This window comes from Thamnophis elegans, chromosome 2 (genome assembly GCF_009769535.1).
Source record: "Thamnophis elegans isolate rThaEle1 chromosome 2, rThaEle1.pri, whole genome shotgun sequence".
Lineage (NCBI taxonomy): Eukaryota > Metazoa > Chordata > Lepidosauria > Squamata > Colubridae > Thamnophis > Thamnophis elegans.
This window is the reverse complement of record NC_045542.1, coordinates 27,898,872-27,921,843: the sequence shown is the minus strand read 5'-3', so window position 1 is coordinate 27,921,843 and position 22,972 is coordinate 27,898,872. Positions and strand designations below refer to the sequence as shown.

Genomic DNA, 22,972 nt, shown 5'->3' with positions numbered 1-22,972 from the left:
AAAGCTACAGCAATTCCCCATCTCTTTTTGTCTTCTTGTAAAGCCTCTGTTCAGCTTCCAGCTTCCTTCCACCTTATGCAGCTTCATATATATTTATATCTGTAATGGCATTAAGTTTTGAGGTTGGTGCTCTTAAAGCACAGCACTGCCATCCTGACCATACCAGATTTCTGATTCTGTTCACAGTTTACAAAAGAAATAGTATCAAATAGAGTAACCCAAGGGAGGATAAAAGCTAGGATTCCTAGATTCTCATTGTTTTTAGATAAGACCTAGTGCATGAGCTCATTAGCTTCATTATAGTTGGAGAGTCCTCCTTTGCCACCATCAGTCTCCAATCACCTGACTGATTTTAGATACACTTAATTTAAAACACATGTAAATGGAAAGCTCATGTAAATCCCACAAAGATCTCAGAAGTATTTTTAGAGACTAAAAATGGTTGCTGCCTAAGAGCCCAGTGCTTCATTTGGAAGTATATTTGCCTGCCAAGAAAAAGGGATACAAGTAAGGTGTGGTAGCAAGGCCTACCGGTTTGGGGAGGCCTAATAAACGTTCTACTGTCCAATAGTTGAGTATTTTGTCCTTGATCAGTCCTGTGATGGGTGAGGTTTTATGGGGGTGCTCATGATATGCCCTAGAAATGGGTAGACCTATGGGGCATTGTCCCACACCCAAAAAAAATTGCTGATCCCATGATTTAGTGAGATAGATCTACAGAAGATCGAAGGGGAAAAAAAGGTTGATCCATTTTCTGTTCTGAGGACAGATACAATAATCTGAGAGAAAGGACTGGAAATGAGGCCTCCTGCCTTCTGTTCCAAACTCTGCTTTTTTATTTTATTGCATGACCTTGGACAAAAGCTTTTCTCCAGATCTGTCTCTCATCTGTATTATACTACTGCATGGTACTATAGTGTGTACTGGTGTATCTATGGGCAATTAAAAGTAGATTGTCAAGACCCAAAGGTGCTTTTTCAGGAGGCAATTGGACTTTCTTGTTTTTCCTTTTGAAGACATTTTGAAGTGAAATGCCTTCAAAAGACAAAACCAGAAAGTCCAGTTGCCACCTGAAAAAGCACCTTTGGGACAACCATGACCTGGATGATTGAGAATCTTTGCAAATTTTTAGATGGTCAAGAATTTCTAATTTCCGATTGATGGACAACCAGCCACAATATTACTCCTTTACTCCTAAATTAGATTGCGAATACTCAAGTATTCAGGACCAGTGCCTAGATTCCAAATTCTTCCCTTCAGAATGTTATGCGAACTTTTTTTTTCTTCTAAAATTCAACTTAGCGGAACCAGAGTTCTAGTCAAAGCCAGAACAGATTCTGGAAGCCTGAGAACCCTCATGAGCAAACATTTCAGGAAAAGCAGCGTGTTTCTCTTTGCCACATGGATGGAGTTTGACAAGAGGCCTAAGCCAACACACTCACACCCACCCCTGAACCTGATGTGCAATAAAATACGAGACTGTGATTGAGCATGCATATGCTGATTCTCCTCTCCTGTGTCCTTCAAACATGCTGGCCCTGGTCAAATGCTGAGCCCAGCATATCCCATTGTCCTTGCTTCTTTCCGACTTGGCAGTTTTTCCTCAACTTGCCCAATCCCAGAGCAGGGAGATAAATCCCCTACAGCAGAAAGAGAATTAGAGCCTGTTGAACAGTTCTGATTAAATAGCCGCTTCAAAATGCTATGGTGACAAATATTCCAGAGAGGCCTCTTTTGAAGCACAGAGGGCCCTGCTGGTTTTATCCTCATCCCTTCCACTGAGCAGTTAACCCATAAGACCCCACCTCCAGAGATGTATTTCTACCTTGGGTGTTCTCTCTGTTTAGCTTGATTTGCTTATTCATTCATTTTTTTTTTTTTATAGCTGACCTCAATCCCAGTGGATTCTGAGCAGGGTATAACAAAGTCAAGAGGAATAATAAAAAACAATAATAAACTATTATAATAAACTATCCAAAAATGAAACATCACAGAAACCCATAGAACTACACTAATGAACTAAGGGTGAATATAACATGGATTAGAATTGTTTTAAGCAGGGCAGGGGTCACCTTGACCTCCAGGAGAAGAATATTCCATAAAAGGGGGGACATCCCTCTGGAGGCCTGTCACCTGGTTCGTACTCTGTGTACCTTGGGAGAAGATAGGACCTGCAAAAGACTCTCCCGATACCTTGTCTGGATGGGCAGAATCAATTCTGCCAAGGTGTTTCCTGATACATCCTGGTGCTTCCTCTTAAGATTTTTTAAAATTATACAATTACCCTGCCTCATTCAGAAATGTTACAGGGATCCAGACAATATTTTTCTTATCTGTAACTTTTGTGGGTTTAAGATTACCTTTGGCAGGGCTTCCATGTTGGGTTTTTTCTTCTTCTTTTCCATTGAAAAACCATGTAGATAATACCACTCTGGGGTTGCAGAAGAGACATTCAGCCAAATGACAAGAGACTCATGTAGCCTGCTTACCTTGCCTTATGGCAGAAGATGCCATTTTTTTTTGTTCACAGAGAGATCTGTGATATCATTCAACATAATAGCTGAACTACAGGGATATGATGGAGTATAGAACACAAAGAGCTGCTTATCTGTAACATATTTTTGGCAGGAATTATTGGTGATATGGTAGGGAGTTGAAGTTCAATACATGAGCAAAACAGTAGGTTTGGGAAGGCTGAAATATAGTAGAGCCTTCTCAACAGTTCCTTATGGTTGCTTATTCCAACGGCATCAGCTAGCAGGATAGCATTAACAGCAACTGCCTACAACTAAAGTAAGGCTTAGTCACCAAACTAATATTCAGGAACCATAATTATATCTTGACCATTAGGACCATATGTTATATCTTGACTATTGTGAGTGATACCCTATTCTATCCCATCCCATCGCATCTAGTGAGTACCAGTTTATTTTGTTCTATTTTAAACCATAACAATAATATTTATAGTTAATAGCTATCATCCTCCACAGTTGTTCAATAATGCTATCTCCCAGCTTGTGAACTAAAATCATTAGATCTCAGTCTAAAAATAGCTCTAAGCGCGGGGGGGGGGGATTTTAGATAGTGGAGGAAAAATAGGTAGTGTATAAATTGGATAGAATTGTGGGAATCCCTGAGATAAACTAATGTGGTTTGTACTGATAGCTCCTACCACCTTGCATCAACTCACTGCGATGACCAGCATTATGGGAATTTTATTTCAACCAAATTGTGAAATCAGTCGTGCAATCCTATATTAAAGATGCTATAGATTCTGGGATTGATAATGAGTGAATTGTTTCAAAAGAAAAGTTATCAGAAGACAGCTGGGGGGAAAATACTGTACAGCAGGCACAAGAATACCATACAACATCAGACATGATTCCAGTGTGCAGAGCCAGTCAAAACAATCACATAAAGAGTTTTGTAAGAGAGGGGGGCTATTCAAACCTGTACCTAACTCTAGGAAAAATATCAGAAGCAAAAACATTCCGAGTCTGAGCTGATTTTAATCAATGATCATGATAAGTCTATTCACCCAATCTTCTAGGAGAAAAGTGTCCAACGGGATAAAGAGAAATGGTTCAGAGCTACAAAACAAAGCAATGTATTGGTATTTCTGAAAACTGCTAATGACATGTTGACAGTTCTGCGCTCAAACTAGGCTGGAAATAGTGGAACAGCTCTTACCTCACTATATCCTATGGAGGAATACAGGAGGAAAGGGGGTGGTGGTGGTATAGAAAATGTAAAATCATAAAACACCTGACATGCCTTCAGTTTCCAGTCCTAGTCAGAAACAATTTCATAAAGAATCTTAAGAAAGATGAGTCTTTTCCTACTCACACCTAACTTTAGCATAAACCTGCACCTGACAACAATTATTTTTCTGCCCAGTCCCAGTGGTGCTGCCTTCATCTTGCCTTCAGCTCATGAGTGAGACAGCCTTAACACTTTCTTAATGCAGCATTTCTCTTCCCCTGCTCCCCATTTATTCAAGAACAGTCAGAAGGTGTGCAAAATCTATCATTTATTAGATTTTTATTCCACTTTTATTGTTTTTATGAATAACTCAAGGTGGTGAAGATTCCTAATACTCCTTCCTCCTCCTATTTCTCTCACAACAACAGTCCTTTGAGGTGAGATGGGCTATAAGAGAATGACTGGCCCAAAGTCACCCAGCCAGCTTTTATGCCTAAGGCAGGACTAGAAGTCACAGTCTCCTTGATTTCTCTAACCATTTGACCCTACACAAAACTGGTTCTCTATGATGTTGGAGGTATAACTGGGGTAGCAGAGAACTGACATGAACATCTCCAGGCATCTGTTTCTGTAGTGCTTTCCTTCTCTTCTGGAACTTTGAGCAAACCCTATCACCTTAAATCTTGCTATCCCAGAATGCATCCTTACTGGGCATCCAGAATAGGACCTTCCCATGTTGCTGACTATACAATTGTACTGCATAATGCTGTATAGGCAGGGATTGGTTTCTCCACTGGCCAAAATCTGAATGTCATCAATCCCTAATCACTGTATAGAATATATGTTGGAGTAAGATCTAGCACTCTGCCCCATCCTTTTTTTCCTCTTTGTTTTTCCAAAGGACTGTTGAGCTATTGGTCTAATGATTATTAGTTGACAAGGAAGAGTTGTCTCTCTTGCCTGCAACATAACCATCCTTCATTAATTATTTGTGCTGCTTAGTTGTGGCCACTGCCATAATGTTCCTAAGAACTGAGTATATGTAAAGGAAGGGTTAAACTCTATGGTGTTCTTTAATACATTTCCCCAAAATAATTACTCTATTGATCTGTCAACCTACTGATCTTAAGTGATAAGAGAGAGATCTTGGCTTCCATCTAGCAATCAACCAGAGTTGTGGAACGCTGGATAAGTATAGTTAAAGAGTTGTATTTTGAGAATGGTTTTCCCCCCCCCCAAAACTGTGTGCAGGTGGACAAGTCAACCTATTCTTCAAAACATAGCACCTGAAGCAGTTGCAGAAGTTGGGTTCCAATCTTCCTCATAGAACAACAGAAAATCAGAGGAAGGCCCTCTGTCCATCTCCCATGCAACATGAATAGACATGGTATTCAAAAATAGGAATGGTTGGTACCTGTGAAATATCCGTCTGTCAGGTGCTTTGGGTTAGGAAGCAACAATTTCAACTGACAGAATTATTAGAACAACAACAAAATATAAACCACAAATTGGCTGCAGAAACCTGGTTTCTGGTCCGTGCCAAAACAGCCGTACACCACAGGTACAGAACCCAGTGTCCAAATGAAAGGAGGAAGTCCAAATGCAAACCTGACAGATCAACCCTGACTACATCATCTGAAGCCTCTTTCTCCATGTTCTTAAGACTATCTATATGGAAGGTCTTCTGCTGGCATAATATTGAAAATACTACTTGCATTCCAGGACATCTAAAGTTATCTTCATGCTCCCATTACAGTGGGCTGATAATGAGTAATGAGACAGTGGCAACATACAAAGAAGTATGTTCACTACCTTCTGGACACACTTAGGTGGCGGTGGAGATGCACTGAGAGGCAACAGAGATATAGTACCGCAGTGATCATCCATCAAAGTAGCAAATTCCATTCCAGTATAGTTTTCTGACAACTCATGAATTAGTTGAGAGTTCTTCAATTCAGCAAAGGAAAAAACTAAAGAGATAATATCCAATGACCGCAGTGGACACTTCCCTGGCAATCACACACATGATCCAAAAATGACATGTCACAAGTATTCAAAACCTCTGGCTGCTTGCAAATGTTGGAAATTAGCTTGTTTCCCTCTCATGAACCTCTGCATTGGGAAGGACATGCAAGTGCCCCCCTAATGCCCTCCAAACTGCTGGTGTGGATTGTGAAGGAGGACTCCAAACCACTTCCCCTACTTCCCAATGAATGCCACTGGAGCCATTTGCTTGGGATCTTACTACCATAATTGCTAAGAAGAAAATGGAAGTAAATCATCTAAGCAAGGAAAAGGGAAAAATTAGAAATGAAAGGGTTCGAATTATTGGAGTTAAAGCTCTGTTAGCAGCTACAGGAGCTAGGAACCGGCTTATGCCTAACCTTTATGTCAGACAGTGAAGAGTTAAGAGATTTTAATCAGTCAATCTGAGTTCCCACCTCCTGGGCTGGACTATACTAGCAAACCTTATAAAGTTCACAGCCACAATACAAAACAAGGGGCTTAGGTGGAGGGGTGGTGCAGCAAGCAGCAGTGAGCTTCAAGACCATCCTGCTGCACCCTGCTCAGTCTCTGTCCTCCTCCTGACCCGTCATGTGGGAGGCACGCTTATCCTCCTTTTGGAGAGCTGTTTTTGCCGAGTTCTTCGGGACTATGTTCTATGTGTTTTTTGGGCTGGGGGCTTCCCTCCGCTGGATTGTTGGCCCCTCAAATGTTCTACAGGTGGCCCTGGCTTTTGGCTTGGTGGCAGCGACCATGGTGCAGTCTCTAGGCCATGTAAGCGGTGCCCACATCAACCCAGCTGTTACCATGGCTTTTCTGTTGGGCTCACAGCTTTCCCTCTTCCGTGCTGTCTTCTACGTGGTGGCCCAGGTGTTGGGAGGACTGGCCGGTGCAGCTGTGCTTTATGGAGTCACCCCGGCAGCACTACGGGGTAACCTGGCACTCAACACGGTAATGGGATCATGCAAAGCTGTCTCAAAATGTTTTTAAGAGGGGGGCATCCCTAAAGCTGTAGACAAGAAATGAGTTAGCATTGCTCTGTGTAGGAAATTCTCTAAAGGACTGTGCAATGTGCTCTTTAAAATCTGGATTACTAGGGAGATTATTGGGAGAAGGTACAAAGTATATCCCACATAGGAGGGCTTCTGAATCCTAAATCTAGAAGGATGAAGCTGCTAGCATAAAACCTGAAACAAGGATTGAAATATTTTCATGGGTATATTATTTTTCATCTCAAGAAGTATCTTGGAGTAGTTATTGGGTAAAAGCCATATTGCCCAGTATACTCAACATATGACTTTCTATGAGTACCGAGCATAAAAGACATTACGATGGAATTTGATATCAGTGTAATTGGATATAGTAAGAAAATTAGTTAAAGAGAGGGAGGATGAAAGAGACACAGATTATTTTTTTTAGGATGGTAAGGGTGATATCAAAGGCCCTTTTCATGAAAGAATGTTATCATTGTTGTAACTTTAAATCAGATCTACAGTTAGTTTTGAAGTAAATCACTTCTACTACATTTCGAAAGAAAAGCAAACATAGTTTTCCCAACCAAATCTTTGGATTCACCAGCTGTCTGGTTGATCATATCAGAGAACATTGTTTTTGTTAAAAACAATCATAATTGAAGATTTACAGATATTACCGGAAAGCCCAGATTTGCTTGATAGTGAGATGGGCAGCATATAAATTTAGCAAATAAAAAAAAATTATGTGTGAGTTAGTATTAAATCTAATGAATTTTTTTAATGTGAAAACCCTTCCATTCTTGATGTAAAAAATCCACTCTACTGCTATTAAATCAGCTAATACTATTACTATTACTAATTGTGAAACTTATTTTTGTTTGTGTAAACAAGTAAAGTTAGAAGTTTGCACAAAAACACAGGAATATTTCAAATGAAAGATGAAGTTCAGGATTCTCATCCTTTGATACAGTAATGGCATATTAAAAGCTTCCCTTGAATAGTACAAGTTTCCCTTGGATAGTAAATTCCCTTTTTGAAGTAAATGAACTGTTTTCAGGAAGTAAAACTACTGTATTTAGAAGCCCTCAGACTAACATTTCAGCTGAGTTTAAAAGCTTTTTAATTATGGATTTTGAATTGACATATTTTGGATTTGAGCAATAATTGCTACATATTTAAATATCAATTATCTGAATGAAAATTGTACTAGGAATATATCTTGGAATAATCAAAGTCTGAGTGAATTAGATTGTTTTAAATACATTCTTTGTTAGTGTACTGTTCCTGTCATATTTTTACATTTTGCTGGTGAACTAATTTCAGATATTAAATTTTGGAGGTGTGCAATAATGAATATGAAAATTCCTAGATGAATTCTTATGATACAATTATGTTCCAAATGAATGGAAGGCATCTGTATTCATCCTTTTCTTAGATATTACTATCTTAATTTTATTTGGCGGTTTGTCTGTAGCAGTCTAATGGCCTAACAGATTTTATCATGAGGCTGCCTTTAGACCAGTGGTTCCCAAACTTGGCAACTTTAAGACTTGTGGACTTCAACTCCCAGAATTCTCCAGCCAGCAGGGAACCACTGCTTTAGACTATTATTTTAACACATAATGTCTCATTCACAGGCCAGCTATGGTAATACAACAGAATTTCTATAGTTCAGGGTTGAATTTTGAATACTTGGTCCTCTCTGAGCTTGGTTGTTTTCTCACAAATGTTTCATTACACAACTAAGTAACATCACTGATTATATTACCCCGTTAGTAATGAAACATCTGCAAGCAAATAACCAAGTTCAGAGAGCACCAAACCCCCACAGACTGGGAATGAAATGAAGGCAACTTTATGAGTACAGAGCCGAAAAAAGGCACTGTCATGGTGCATTAACATCATTGAGTCTTCTAGTGAGAATCTCTAAATTGAACTGATTTCCTCCCATTTTTGCTATGGGAAAAACTCAAATATATCCATGAGTTTCCTTGCTGATTCGGAGCTTCTCAGCACTCCCTGGTTGACTTTCTGCTAGATCAGGCAGGCATCTGTTTTTGAAGGGCCTTAATCCCTCACTTGCCTGCCAAGCAACCTCAAGGCACATTTCTCTGCTCAGCATCCAAAATACTGTATTTTCCACTTTACAATACATTGAGCTACAGGTTTCCATGCAGAAACCATGGCCTCTAGTTGCTTTTAGACCTCTACTTGTTGCACTAAAATACAGATAGTCCTCATTTAGTGACCATTTGAAATTATAACAATTATGAAAAAGTTACTTTGCAGCAATTTCTTGCATTTATGACCTTCACAGGCCTGTCAAGCAAAGGAGAGGTAAAATAAAATCATGTGGTTTCACTTAGCCAATGTTTTGCTTAATGGCTGAGTTGCCCTTCCCATTTGTGGTCACTAAATGGGGACTACCTGTAGTCAATATAAATTTTGCCTTGTAAGTCAAATATTGCTGTTTTGAAACTTAGCAGGGGCATTATTAGTATTAGTGTTGGTATTATTTCCAAGTCTCTCTGTGCTTTTATTTTTTGAATCAGTAAAATCCCACCATTTCACTGATTTTCCCGCCACATGAGAGGAGAGTATCACTTTCAGCTCCCAATTGTACAAATAACCTGTTCAGTATGAGATGTGCTAACCAGCTGTTTCCAAGACCTTGACTCTGAGGATAAAACTGTATGCAATTGGAACCCATTATTCATCCAGATGCAGTTTGAAATGTGTGGGTTGGGTGAGCATGCACCCTGTGCATTAAGCATGAGATGGGCAAACTGACAGAATGTTAATTCCAGTCCAGTCTCAAAAGAAAGATATCAAAAAAAGAAGACCACAAACCAGAGAGACAGTAGACTGAAGGAAAACTAGCAGGGATTCGCTAGATACATTTTATCTCACTCCTTGGTGCTCTGAATACCAAAAAGGAGTTGCCATTTTTTTTTTGCCAAAACGTCACCTTGGATGACATTGTGAGAAATTAAAATACCCCCCTTAAATTCCCCTCAATTAAATCCACTAGTCGGCAAAGATGGGTGCCCATCAAAACATACTTCAAGCCAGGAACTGATCCTGAAGCCCAGTCAGCTGAGAGTAAAAAAGGACTCTGCAAGCAGGCCAATGATTTAGAAAGTCTGCAGATTCACAACCCACAAATTGGTGCTTGAACTTTTACTACAGGGAGAGAGGCTTATCCTGTGCAACCCCCGTGAACTCCTAATTTTGAAGCGTGCACTGGTGGGGCGGTGAGACATAATTAGGTGAAACTGGTTGGAAGCAGAAATGGAGTTTGTGGATTCAAGAATCCCTGCTCTTACATTTCCCCCTTTTTGTTTACCCACTGGCATGTTTATACTGTACGCATGTATATGGTGAGATAAACAAAGGGATGGGGGAAATTTTGGGTTCGGGTCTCAGAAGAGGAAAATGTTTAGTGCATTAATAAAAAAACTGCTTCCTTGGTTAGAGGTGTAGTGTGGAAAAGTTGGACTAGATGGCTTTTATGAGTGATTAAATGATTAATCCTAGATTAATTATTGAAATACTCAGGTTCTAAAAACCAAGTTAGGATGATTCGTAAGGATTAATGGCTCATCAGCATTAATTAACAGGGTAAACATGTCCCTGGGAGTTGTCTGGATTCAGCCTCCACCCTGTAGACAAGAGAGAACTAAAGGAAGAAAATCAGCTATATGTGAGACACAGGCCTAACCCTATTAGAAAATGCATCTGTGTTTGATTTATTCACTTGGTATAGATAATAGACTCTCAGATTTGTCTCATTCATTTCCTCCTGGCTGCAGACTTCCTGTGGCTTTATAAACCTATTTTACTTTCTTTTATTCCTGCCCCACATTGTTGAACCTTTAGTTTGACTAGAATGAGGTATGGCAGATAATCACATGGGCAATATTAAAATGTAATATCTTCATTCTACAAACTTATTCTAGATGTAAGTGCAATCAGTGTTTCCTCCTGGTATGCATACATAATTTCTGGGAACCGAAGCCTCTAAAGCAGTGGGTCTCAATCTTCCTAATGCGACGACCCTTTAATACAGTTCCTCATGTTGTGGTGACCCCCAACCATAAAATTATTTTATGTTTTCCGTATTTTTTCAAAAAATATGTGTTTTCCGATGGCCTTAGGCAAACCCTGTGAACGGGTTGTTCGACCCCCAAAGGGGTCCTAATCCACAGGTTGAGAACCACTGCCCTAAAGGTATAGTTAGGTATGGAATGAATGATAACTTTTGCTGTTCCTCACGGTTTTATCCTTCCACATATCTTCTGGCTACAGATCCACCCTAGTGTAAACGTAAGCCAAGCTACCATTGTGGAAATCATCCTGACCCTACAGTTTGTCCTCTGTGTCTTTGCCACCTACGATGAGAGACGTAATGGACGCATGGGATCGGTGGCCCTGGCAGTTGGATTCTCCCTCACACTTGGACACCTCTTTGGGGTAATGATTCAATATGGAAGATGCGCCAATATATATAGCCAGCTGTAATACATTCAGGCAGTCTCTGTAGTAGTCACCTGACCAGGCCTGGATGGAGGATTAGTCCTCCCAATACTTTCCCTCATTCTTAACTGCACCCTATTCTTCCAGTTTATTTTTCTTCTGTTTAACCATTCTTCATTCTTAACTGCACCCTATTCTTCCAGTTTATTTTTCTTCTGTTTAACCATTCTTCATTCTTAACTGCACCCTATTCTTCCAGTTTATTTTTCTTCTGTTTAACCATTTTGAATCTATAAAACAGTGGAGAAGGGGTCTTTCTTTGGGGAATCTTTGGGGATGGTCATGCCTTTTTGTGGAGCAGCTTTTATCATGGCCAGGATTTGAAGAAGGCTTTTGAAACTAAGCCTGTGGCCACATGAAGTAAGTTCAGCAGTTCTTGGAATTCAGGTGAATCACTCTTGCTAGAAAGTATTTCCAGGTGGCAATATGTAATCTACTCAGCATAACAGCTTGCTTCTTTCAATGTTTTAATTGTATCTTTTAAACTGCCTTTCAATGGGTATACATTATTTTTAGTTTATATTATTTTTAAGTTTGATTTTGGTGCTGTAATGAAATTATTGTTGCTTTATTATGTATTTGCTATTTGCCTTGTGCATGTGCCTAAAGGCAGTATATAAATGCTAATATTTAAACAAACATAAATAAGGGAGTTGGATCCTTTAGGATTAGAAACCTGAATTGCATGATGAAAAAAAAATCTTTCCCTGTCATAACCGTACTCTTTTTTTCAGATGTACTACACAGGAGCTGGCATGAATCCTGCCCGATCCTTTGCCCCAGCTGTCATTACCCGTAACTTCACCAACCACTGGGTAAGGGAGGGGTTTGTAAGGATAAGAAATGATGACATCTTACAGTTCTTTGAAATAACAGTCCAGAGGCTGAAAGATTATTTGAGTTTTCCTCTCTGAAGTTGGAGAAACAATTGCAACTTCTAAAGGGGGAATCTTTTATATCTTTATCCAAAGCAGCATCCACACTCTTGAAATTTGGCTCCCAGGAAGTCCCAAGTGAGATAATATTTGGTTGAGGGGAGAACATAGCAGAGGCAACTTGGGTGCATTTTAATCTTCCATAAAAGTAAATATTTTTAAATAGCCCCCCTAAATAAAATGCACTCAGTTTCAATTTTTATTCTGTGGGTAAGTTGAGAGGGGAGAGCCAGTTTAGTGTAGTGTTTTAAAGCAGCAGGTTAGAAACCAGGAGACAGTGAATTCTAGCCCTGCTTGAAACACAAAGTCAACTGGGTGATCTTGGGTCAGTTCCCTTCTCTCAGCCCTGGGAAGGAGGCAATGGCAATGTCTTCTGAAATCTTGCCAACAAAAATAAAGTACTTCCCCAAGCAATTGCCCGACTCAAAAAGAAATAAAATGTTGAGACAGCACCGAAAATGTTGGAGCATCCCAATGTCAAACTTATTTGACCTCGCTTTAAAATTCTACTAATTATCAGGTGCATGACAACGTAAGAATCTAAGCTTAGTGGCAAAAATTACAAGCAATCTTGAGATTGGGCAATTATGGAAGAGTCTTTGCTCTACTTGGAATCCATTTGCAGGCTTATTGATGAGACTGATTAGAGCTGCTGGGTGGTCTGCCAGTAATTTATGATTTATCAATAATGGGTGAAGAGGGTTTCAATCTGCTAATAATGGGAAAAGGCCCTGGGGTATTTTTTTTTCCTGAAATGCTATACGCTAAGATGTTTCTGCATCCCTAACCTATCTTATTCTTCTTTCCCCTTCCCATGCTTTTGTCTTTTGTTTTTCCAGGTATATTGGGTTGGACCAATTATTGGTGGTTTGATGGGTGGCTTTTTGTACGACTTCATCTTATTCCCTCGGATGCGTAGTATCTCAGAACGTCTGTCTATTCTCAAAGGTGACCGGCCTGTTGCAACCAATACATCCAGAGAACCTCCAGGGGATCCTATTGAGCTGAAGACACAAGCACTATAAACAGTGACCATAGGGTGGCACAACATAGCACATACACACATCTCTGCTCTGGGGAGAGATGGGGCAGAATAACTGGCCCAGTATACAGACTGTTATTGCTCCTGGCCAGTGGGAAGTGGTTGCACAAAGGAGGCACAAATCCGAGGGGGAAATATGTTATCCAGTCTTTCTCTCTCATAAAAACAAAGTAACAGACACACAAAACATGGGATAATAGAATGCAGAGAGTGCAGTTGGGAGGGGAGGGGGGGACTATGTCATTGCCTGATTTTTAAACGATTTATTTTGCAGTGAGAAGTCTTAAAAACAGTTTTGTGCGGGGAAACAAAAGGTATAAGAGAATAACTCTGCTTTCGATTCTTGCAAAACTTGCATTCCCTTCACATCTATTATGCTGAGTCACCCTTTGCAGACCTCGCTGCTCTCCCTTCTGCGCCTGAGTTGTTGTGGGAGACAGATTGTTTAGTGTGGGATTGCTAGAGTTCTTTGTTGAGTTTGCCATTGGCATCTTTCAGTTCCCCTGCTGCTCTTAATATTCTGGCTCCAGCTTTGTGCGCTGTGCCAGCAAGGTATGAACCCTTGGCTCAAGTGGGTTTGAGGACTTGAATAGGAGGAACAATTCTTTCCTTCCGTCAAAGTAGCTTCCCCCCGCCCCCTTGGAGGAATCATGCTCAGATTATCTATTGACATAGGATGGTGAGAGTAGTGAGGAAGAGCAAGTGACTTGTGGCCACATAGAATATATACATATATAATTTTGGCTTGTGAGTACGCGAGAAACAAATTTGGGGGTAAGTAAATGCAGAGCAAGAGCCAGAACCCCCACAAGGAACAAACATCACTGAATAAAGCATGTGCTTACATAGAGAAGGTCTCAGTTCAATTCCTGGCATCTTAGGTAGTAACCTCAATATGCCGAGTGCTGATCTTGGACCTGCTGCTAGTAGCCATCTCTGGATTTTTCTGCTACGCAATACATAGCTCCATTATGAAATTCCAAAGGCCAGGTAGGGATCTAGCAGCTTAAGTAAGAACATCTTATAACACCTATTTCAAACATCAATCACTAAATCAAAATAAGTTTCCTGAGGGGGGGGGAAGTATCTAGCCTTTTATTTAAAATATTTATTGGTGTGTTTACTTTTGTATCGTTTATTTCCATCAGAAGCTGCTGCTGTTTCATTTTCCTCACTATCCCACATCATTTATCTCAGTGCTAAAAAAAATGAAGTGAAATAGAATTAGGGCATGGTCTCATTTACTTTAGGATAGGGTTGCTATATCTAGACTGCAGAAAGCGTGGCAGCCAACAGAAGGTACCAAAAGGGTTTTATGTATCTCTCTGCTGCCATCTAATTGTCAGCTAGCCTATCATAATATGGGAATTCTACTTTAAGCAGATTGAAACTATTCCATCAGTTTGAGTTTAGCCTTTGAAATTAAAACTTTCCAACCCCACAACTTCAACCTCAAAGGCACACTTAGGGCAAGAGAAGAATAAATCGAACACAAAGGAGACTTGACTTTGAATATGAATCTCTATAATCCTCCCCTCATCCAAACTACATTTTATAAATTGCTTTTTAAACTGTAGGCGTAGCCATACATATAGCTTCAGTGAAGTTCCTTTCATAAACATAGAACTTGTGAAATGTTGTGTGCTCCATTTTTCATTGCTACCGTAGTCTATTCCAACATATTCTCTGATACTATTTCACCTTCCTTTTCTTATTTGCTATGAAGACACTGCATGGTAATAGTCCTTTTTTGTAGAATCTTCTAGGACCTCAACATGGAGAATCAATAAAGCTATAAAAGATGATGTACTTTTTAGAACTGAAAGTTCTGCTCAGATACAGCACAAGTAAGAAACAGCACAAACTCTGACCAAACTAAACCAAATAACTCCTCCTCCTCACCATATTAACAAATGCAAACAGTATATCTCAAGAGCCCCTAAAACTACCCTCTTCATTAACCAAAACTAAACTCTGGTCTGATCACCATGTTTAGTAATGCAAAGTAATCATTCATTTGTATCTCACCTTGCTCCATTGAGGTCAAATTTATTCCTCCATGGCTTACCAGTAGTTAAATTCAGCAGGCTAAACTGTATTTTAAAAGCAAAATTTGTTGCCCAGTTATTGGTTTCATACATCATCCTATGCTATAAACCAGAATGACTAGATTCTAACATCATGTTATATCAAATCTGAAGTAACCACATTATGATTTAGTACAGTGTATGAACTCAGCCCATATTAAAAGATCCACATGTAAATTATTGGTCTTCTAAAAAATATACATCTTGTCAAGAAATTTGGTATCTTTACTGGAGTATCTCTTTCAAAAGTTCAAAAAGATCCAATTTTTGCTGACAAAGAATGAGTATGGCTTTTAGAAGGAGTTAAGGATAGGGAAGCTTTTAGCTGATCTAACTTTTTTTTTTTTTTGAGTATCAGCATAGGTATACTTGGCCATTGAAGCAGGAGGCCAAGATCTGATGGGAGGAGGGTTGAGTCATTTTGCTTCACTTATAGAACTACTGTATATCCCCCCTCCCTCCAAGAGCCTTGAATGCTGTGTTTCTGGAGTTCCCCAAAGTTTCTAGTTGCTATATGTTGTAAATATGATGCCGACTAGTTTGGTCCAGCAGAATTTCTCTCGTAGTTAGATGAATTATCTATTTTACACTGCAGGGTTGGTTTTTAGGCTCCTTATCTCTATCAGCAGCTTTCCCAACCAAATAGGTTGGAAGTGCAGTTCCAAATTCCCAGATATCATTGGCTTATTGAGATCTAAGAGTTGCAATCTGATATATTGGAGGGGGCCAAATTAAGAAAGGCCAAAATGTGAGCACAAAGTGGTTTATTTACTGGTCGGGCAAGCAATTCTAATAGTAGATGTGATTTAAGAGAGTTCACAGACAAACTATTGGAATGAAAAATGGTGACCAATATCTCAAAAGGAAAATGGGGAGGGTGGTTAACAGTGAGTGATAGGGGTGCAGATAGGGGTGAAATGATGTCTGGGTCATGTTTATGAATTCTGCAGTATTAATATTTGAGGTAAATCCTATTTTCAGATATTTTGGTGTGAACTGTCCCCCCCCCCTTCTCTCTACTACAACTGTTATAACACAAATGGTGTAAATTCAAGGTCAGTCAACAGAATTGACTTGGAATCACTCCACCAGGGTCCATCATCAATCCAGCTGAGTTATAAATCAACACAAACAGGATGAATTTGTCTAGTACAACAGGGCCATTTTATTAGGATTGATTTGCACTGTAGTTGGAAATGGTTCCATTCAGATTATTTACAGGAGATGACAATTTATTTTGTATGTCTTGCTTTTATTTTTCCTGCCACATGACGCCAAGATGTTCATCTTTTTCAATGAGCTGTTTAACTTTCTGTTTCACAGGTATAAATAACTCCTTAGTTGTTGTGTTGGGATTGATTTATTTAATTAAATGCTACAGTTTATTTTTGCTAATAGCTCTGCATCAGAGAAATCTGGCAAATGTACATGATTACAATTAAGGAAGAGGGACATGGCATGAAGCAGAAAAGTAATTCAGTATTTTATACATTCATGTCTAAATCGCATGAGTCTCTATTCGGCCCAAGGACTTCAGAATACAGAGATTTTTACTAATTCCAAAACCTACATTGAATATAGTGGCACTTTCTTCTTTAATACAGTTATACAATGGAATTGTATAGGAAACTAAACCCATAAATAGATCTATGCACTACTCAACCTTTCAGTTTCAGAATGATTGCGTATTGTCAACTAAATACATTTTGAATGTCAGTGAAAGGAGAACATAATCCCCTCTCTTGTTCCACATAAAAACCTTAGCTGGACTGATACTAGCAAATACTGGGAAAGGAACTGTGCCCTCAGGGCATGGAATGGAACAGAGAAACAGCTATTCAATATTCAGCCTAGCCCACCCTGGCATTTGCAAGCCAAGGCTGCTGCCTGATGCACAGCTGGCTATATGTCTTTCAGCAGCACTTACAGTTATCGGAGAGAGAGCGATTGTTTCCGTGGCTGTTTGCGAGCTCCAGAAACAAAATGCTACATTAAGATCCTACTTCTTACCTAGCAGGGTTCTTATTATGCTGGTTATGTTTGAAATTGGAAGATAAAAAGCTGCTTCAAAGCCAAGATGACTGAGTTTTATTGCAAAGTAGAGCCAAGTGTATTTTAAAATAGGCACATAAAGTTTATATTCTGTCCTGAATGCACACATGTGGCTTATATAAGAAATGGAATATAAAAAAGGCCATTTTAATTAAATTTCAATGTATTTCCCATTTGATTTATATGCCTAGGAAATGACAATCCTAATTTTTTTTACCTCAGTCTCCAAGATCAAGCAGCTCAATCTGTAAAATGTTGCTGGGATAAAAATACACAATTGACAGTGGCAAACAAAACATCATTATTCCATGTTGTATGTTCAGAAAAAATTATTGTAAAGACTTTTATATAATTAAATGAAACACCATCATTAAGGATCTCAATCTAAAACATCTTGCTAGATTTTTTAAAAAAAGTAATTGACAGTCCCAAAAAACACATTAGTACCTCCATGCTGTGTATCCACATAAACACCAATAAAAACTTTCACAAGTATATTATATAATGAAATGAAAAAGAGAGAGAACTAAAGGGAATGAGAAAGATTTCTTGATGCTCCATTCTTGTTTATATTAACATTGTTGTTTCTAATGCATCCAATTATTTATTAACCTTGTGAATTCCCATGTATTCCCATGGAAATATTTATATTTAGCAATTATAAAGTGTGCCTTGCATGAATACATGAATAGTATTCCCATAGTTATTGCCAGGCATTGCACTCCTGCAAGTTCCTTTACATTACATTATTCTTGTATATTTAATAGTGTCTGCTGGGAGGATGATAAAATACATGTAGTCCCCGACTTACAACAGTTTGTTTAGTGATTGCTCAAAGCTACAACAGCACTGAGAAAAGTGACTTATGACTGTTTTTGACACTTACCACTGTTGCAGCATTCCCCATGGTCATGTGACTCATTTTTCTCAAGGTTGCAGTGCCTTGGGGTCATGTGATCACTTTTTGCCACCTTCTGAAAAGCAAAGGGAAAGCCCGATTACTTAACAACTGTGTTACTGATTTAACAACTGCACTGATTCACTTAACAACTATGGCAAGAAAGGTCGTAAAAAGAGGCAAAGCTCACTTAAATGTCTTGTTCAGCAACAGAGATTATGGGCTCAATTGTGGTTGTAAGTCAAGGACTATCTGTAATTGATTGTACATTTAAAAAGCTATGTGTGTAAGGTTAATGAAGCATGCTATATGCTGTACATAATAAAAGAATATGTGTGTGAGAGAGTCTATAAACACACGTACACACATATTCTGAGCCTGTATATTTATGTAGTGAGAGCGAGAGAGATCTATCTCTACCCTTTTCAGTCAGGTAAATCAAATAAATAAATATATAAATAAATCCAGAGGGCTTTTTAACTGCAGTACAAGAACATGACAGAAACATGTAACTAAAAAAAACCATGGTATGATATGTCAAATCTTGTGTGTGGGGGGGTATGGTAGTTATATGTTTAGCTCCTTAACTCTGACATGAATGTAGGTTAGAGACCATTTGCTTCTGTTTAGAATCTATTAGATTTTCAAAAGCTAAAGTTCCCTGACTCCATTTGTCCCCTCACCCTCCCTTCCCTTTCATTGAAAAATATGAAGTAACAAAACTTCTAGATTTCTTCTACTGATGAAATTTATCTCCCTATCCCAGTGTTGGTGAACCTTTTCGGCACCAAGTGCCGAAACGGAAGCATGCGTGCAAACGTGTGGGAGCGCTGGAAACCAGAAGAGCAGTTCCCGGCACACATGCGCGCACCGGGAAGCTGAGTTTCTGATTTCCGGCATGCACATGCATGTCAGTCACCTGATCTTCTGGTTTCTGATGTGCATTCGCATGTGAAAACCAGCTGGGTGGTGTGCATGTGCATACCGGAAACCAGAATTTCAGCTTCCCAGTGTGTGCATGCGCACCAGGGAGCTGCTCTTCTGATTTCTGGTGCGCACAAAGACCAGCCGGCCGGCGTGCCAGAACCCAGAAGAGCAACAGGAAATAGCTGGTGTGCCTGGAGAGATGGCTCTGTGTGTCATTTCCGGCATGCGAGCCATAGGTTCGCCATCACTGCGCTATCCTCTAAATAACAGTGCATCTTTAAGGTAGATTATCAGCCTTTATAAAAGACAGATATCTTCATTTAATTTCTATTTCTATGGTCTCCTTTTTGATGTTATGGCTGGAAAACTAATTTTTGTATGTCATATACATACTGGTTCCCAAATCCACTTGACTGAAGTACCCCGTTTTATCTGTGTGGCAAATGGCCATTTCTACTCCAGATATTTATAGCATGGTCTAGCTAGCATGATGTCAATATACCAATAATGCTTTATATTGCCACAGCAGTGGCTGGGTGGCACTAGAAGACATGGATCACTACCATGAAAATTGCTAATCCCTTTTAATTCCTGTAATCACTTTTCTTTCTTTCCTTTTATTATGGCAGAATAAATAAAGCCCATCTTTCCTGTTCTTTTCTAGCTGCTTGTTAATTGGAATAATATATTTTCAAATATCAAAATAGAAATAAAAACCATCAAAGCATAAAAACGATGATAAAACTGTATAAAAACCATAAAACATATGCAGCAGCTGTATAAACATATAAGCATAATCATTAAAGGGCCCTGCTCCACAATTGAAACCTGAGGCTTTCCAAAAAGCCACAGCCAGGATATATGTCCTTTAAAAGGTGGGCACCAAGACATACAAGTTTTTCTGGACCTTGTTGGATGACACTCCTTGGTAGACCTGGCACTCCTGCCAGATGTATCTGAGAAGAGGCACTCCATCAAATAACCCATCAGATGCTATATAGGGCTTTATAGGTCATTATCAGCATCTTGAATTGAACATGGAAGAAAACTGCCAACCAATACAGCTTGTGGAACAGAGGTGTAATGTGCGCTGATCAGGGAGCACACATAACTGTTCATTTTGCACCTGCTGGAGTTTCTGGGCAACCAGAATCAGGTCCCCCAGAAAGGGCCTTTTTCACCCAGCCTATTTGAAAGCAAAAACACAACATTATGGATGGATTTTATCCCCTGCACTCTTAAGGAAGCTGGGTGAAAAGCCTCCTGAAATCCAAGCAGGATTTCCTGCTTGAATTTTGTGATGGATCCTTTTCAGCCTGCCCCCGGGAATTAGACGGAGTCCTCTGGGCTGGCAGCAGCATGCAACCTTCCCTGCCCAGCTTCTGTTGATTTTCTGAGGAAGATGGCAGGGAAGTTTGCACATAGCAATCACATGATCACAGGGTGTTTGGCAACCTGCTGTAAATGCAAACAGGCTGCCAAGCATCCAGATTCCAATCACGTGACTGCAGAGGAATTGCAACAGCCATACTTTCCGTCATGTCCCTTCATTCAGCACCATCATAATTTCATATAGTCACTGTTATGTACTTGAGTTACGACCAGCCATTGTCTATCAAGCCGGCAGGTGATTGTTATTGGTTCCCGCACAGAGGCGTTCTGGCGGGAGAATGGCAAGGTTCTAATTGGTTGACGGGTTGACAGCTATCATACAAATAGCTGTCAACCCAAGCATTACTGTTCTGTTGAGTTAGTGTTTTTACTGAATAAACTACTGTTGAATGCAGAATCGCCTCAGTCTTTACTCACAGCCACAGAGTATTTAATAGTCACCAAATGAATGCTCATTAAGGCAACGTACAATAATCCATTTGAGAAGGGCCCATAACATGAGTGACCAAGAGTAAAGCCTCCCAGTCCATAAATAGGCAAAACTGATGCACAACATGAAGTTCTTCACATAGGATTCATGAGTTCATTGGTTGAGGACTCATTGGTTATACATAGAGTTTCTTTGGGGCAATGCCACCGCATCCAGAACAAGGGGTGTTTTGCTAGCCAGGGATCACCGAAGAGGCTGGCTGCCTCTGTGAAAGGCATTTTTTCGGGCAGTGTTATCTTACCTGCAGGACACCTGAATGCCAGTAGGCAATCAGGGGAGGCTCCTTTGGTGCCCCTATGCGGTTTATTCGCTCATGGGAATCGAGCTGCTGACCTCAGCAGGACCAGGCTCAGCATCTTACCATGTGAGCCACCAGGGCCCCCTACAAGGGGTGGTAAATCACTGAAACCAAAAGGCCCCCAAATCCAAACCCTTAAGAGATTTGAGCTGACACCTGTTTTCCCCAACCATACCTCCACAGTAACCAGAGACCAAGGTCAACAGCAGCATCACTTAATACCTTACCCCATGGTGACAGATGCTCTCATCCAGAGGCTTCCTGCAGATGTTAAACAGAAGGGTAGAGAGAACCAAACCCTGTAGAACCCCACAAAGTAGGGTTGAAGGCGAGAGGAAAATCAATTAGAAACAGCCATCCAAGAAAGAGAATCAGCACGATACAGTATCTTTCACCCTCAGTTCCCAAAGCTGCTCCAGAATTATATCATGATCAATGACATTGAAAGCCATCAAGAGATCAAGATGACCAAGGATGGATGAACTGCCCCCATACCAATCACACCAGAGATAATCAACCAGCATGATCAATGCTGTTTCAGACCTATACACAAATCTGAAACTTGATTGGAAGGGAGCCAGAAAATCTGTTTTAGTCAGAATCTTCTGAAGCTATCGCATGATCACTTTCTCAACAACCCTCCTTAAAAAGTGAATGTTAGATACTGGGTGAAAGTTTTCCAGTATGGTTAAATCTAGTTAACAGCTTCTAGAAGAGAGGGTGAGCAAATGCCTTTTTAAGATTCTGCCTCTTGCCATACATTTCTTTGTCCTCCAACAAGTGTTGCCCTCTTTCAATTTACAACATTGCACCAATTGGTTTTAGCATACATTTATTATGATTCAGTAGGATTAGAAGGCATTCATACTTCTAGTGCCTTAAACTGTTGTTAGTAATCTGCACCTGTTTCCAATGACTTTGCACCTATCTCAACAAATTAGAATAAAGCTGGAAGGGACCTTGGAAGTCCTCCAGTCTGGGCCCCTGCTGAAGCAGGAGAACTTAGTGGAACAGCTTGCCTCCAGAAATCGTGGGTGCTCCATCACTGGATGTTTTTAAGAAGAGACTAGAGCCTAGTCTCGCCTTTAAAACATCCAGTGATGGAACACCCACGATTTCTGGAGGCAAGCTGTTCCACTGATTAATTGTTCTCATTGTTAGGAAGTTTCTCCTTAATTCCAGGTTGCTTCTTTCTTTGATTAGATTCCAACCACTGTTTCTTGTCCTGCCCTTTGGTGCTTTGGAGAATAATTTCACCCCTCCCCTTCTTTGTGGCAGCCCATCAAATAATGGAATTCCCCCCCCCCCCAGTCCTTCTTTTCTCCAGACTAGCCAAGCCCAAATCCTGCATCCTGTTCTTCCTTTGATCATTTTAGTCGCTCTTCTCTGACTGATAGTTTGCTAGTATAGAAAATAAGCAAGGATTGTAATACGCTAAATAAGCACCTACTGTGTAATACAATATGCAAAAGAAGCAAGCACTGTAATACAAGAACCGGCGGGGAGAGGCTTCACTGCTTGGCATACTGTATGCATATATGAACTTCCCGGTCTTAGTTTAGCTCCACCCATTGATCCGCTGAAGGGAGCTTTCATTTAAAAGGGCGATGCCACAGAACGTGGGGTTAAAAAAAA

At 40.0% G+C, this 22,972-nt stretch overlaps 1 protein-coding gene and 1 long non-coding RNA gene across 2 annotated transcripts; one reads left to right on the top strand and one right to left on the bottom strand.

Moving 5' to 3' along the window:
* The first annotated feature begins 6,297 nt into the window (after positions 1-6,297).
* MIP (major intrinsic protein of lens fiber) lies at positions 6,298-13,176 on the top strand. The gene is made up of 4 exons (XM_032211028.1): positions 6,298-6,657; positions 10,989-11,153; positions 11,951-12,031; positions 12,991-13,176. Exons 1-4 carry the CDS (start codon positions 6,298-6,300, stop codon positions 13,174-13,176), a joined length of 792 nt encoding a protein of 263 aa, XP_032066919.1.
* Positions 13,177-18,233: 5,057 nt separating this feature from the next.
* LOC116503548 lies at positions 18,234-22,860 on the bottom strand. Its single transcript, XR_004254717.1, has 3 exons — positions 22,788-22,860; positions 21,565-21,636; positions 18,234-18,306 (listed from the first exon to the last, which is right to left on the bottom strand). It is a non-coding gene; the product is annotated as an uncharacterized LOC116503548 (long non-coding RNA).
* Between the last annotated feature and the right edge of the window lie 112 nt (positions 22,861-22,972).

Excerpts from the sequence above, each read along its gene's own strand:
- MIP (XM_032211028.1), top strand. The coding sequence starts at position 6,298 with ATGTGGGAGGCACGCTTATCCTCCTTTTGGAGAGCTGTTTTTGCCGAG. Across the intron at positions 6,658-10,988 it reads GTAACCTGGCACTCAACACG|ATCCACCCTAGTGTAAACGT; the intron begins GTAATGGGATCA and ends TTCTGGCTACAG. Across the intron at positions 12,032-12,990 it reads GTAACTTCACCAACCACTGG|GTATATTGGGTTGGACCAAT; the intron begins GTAAGGGAGGGG and ends TTGTTTTTCCAG.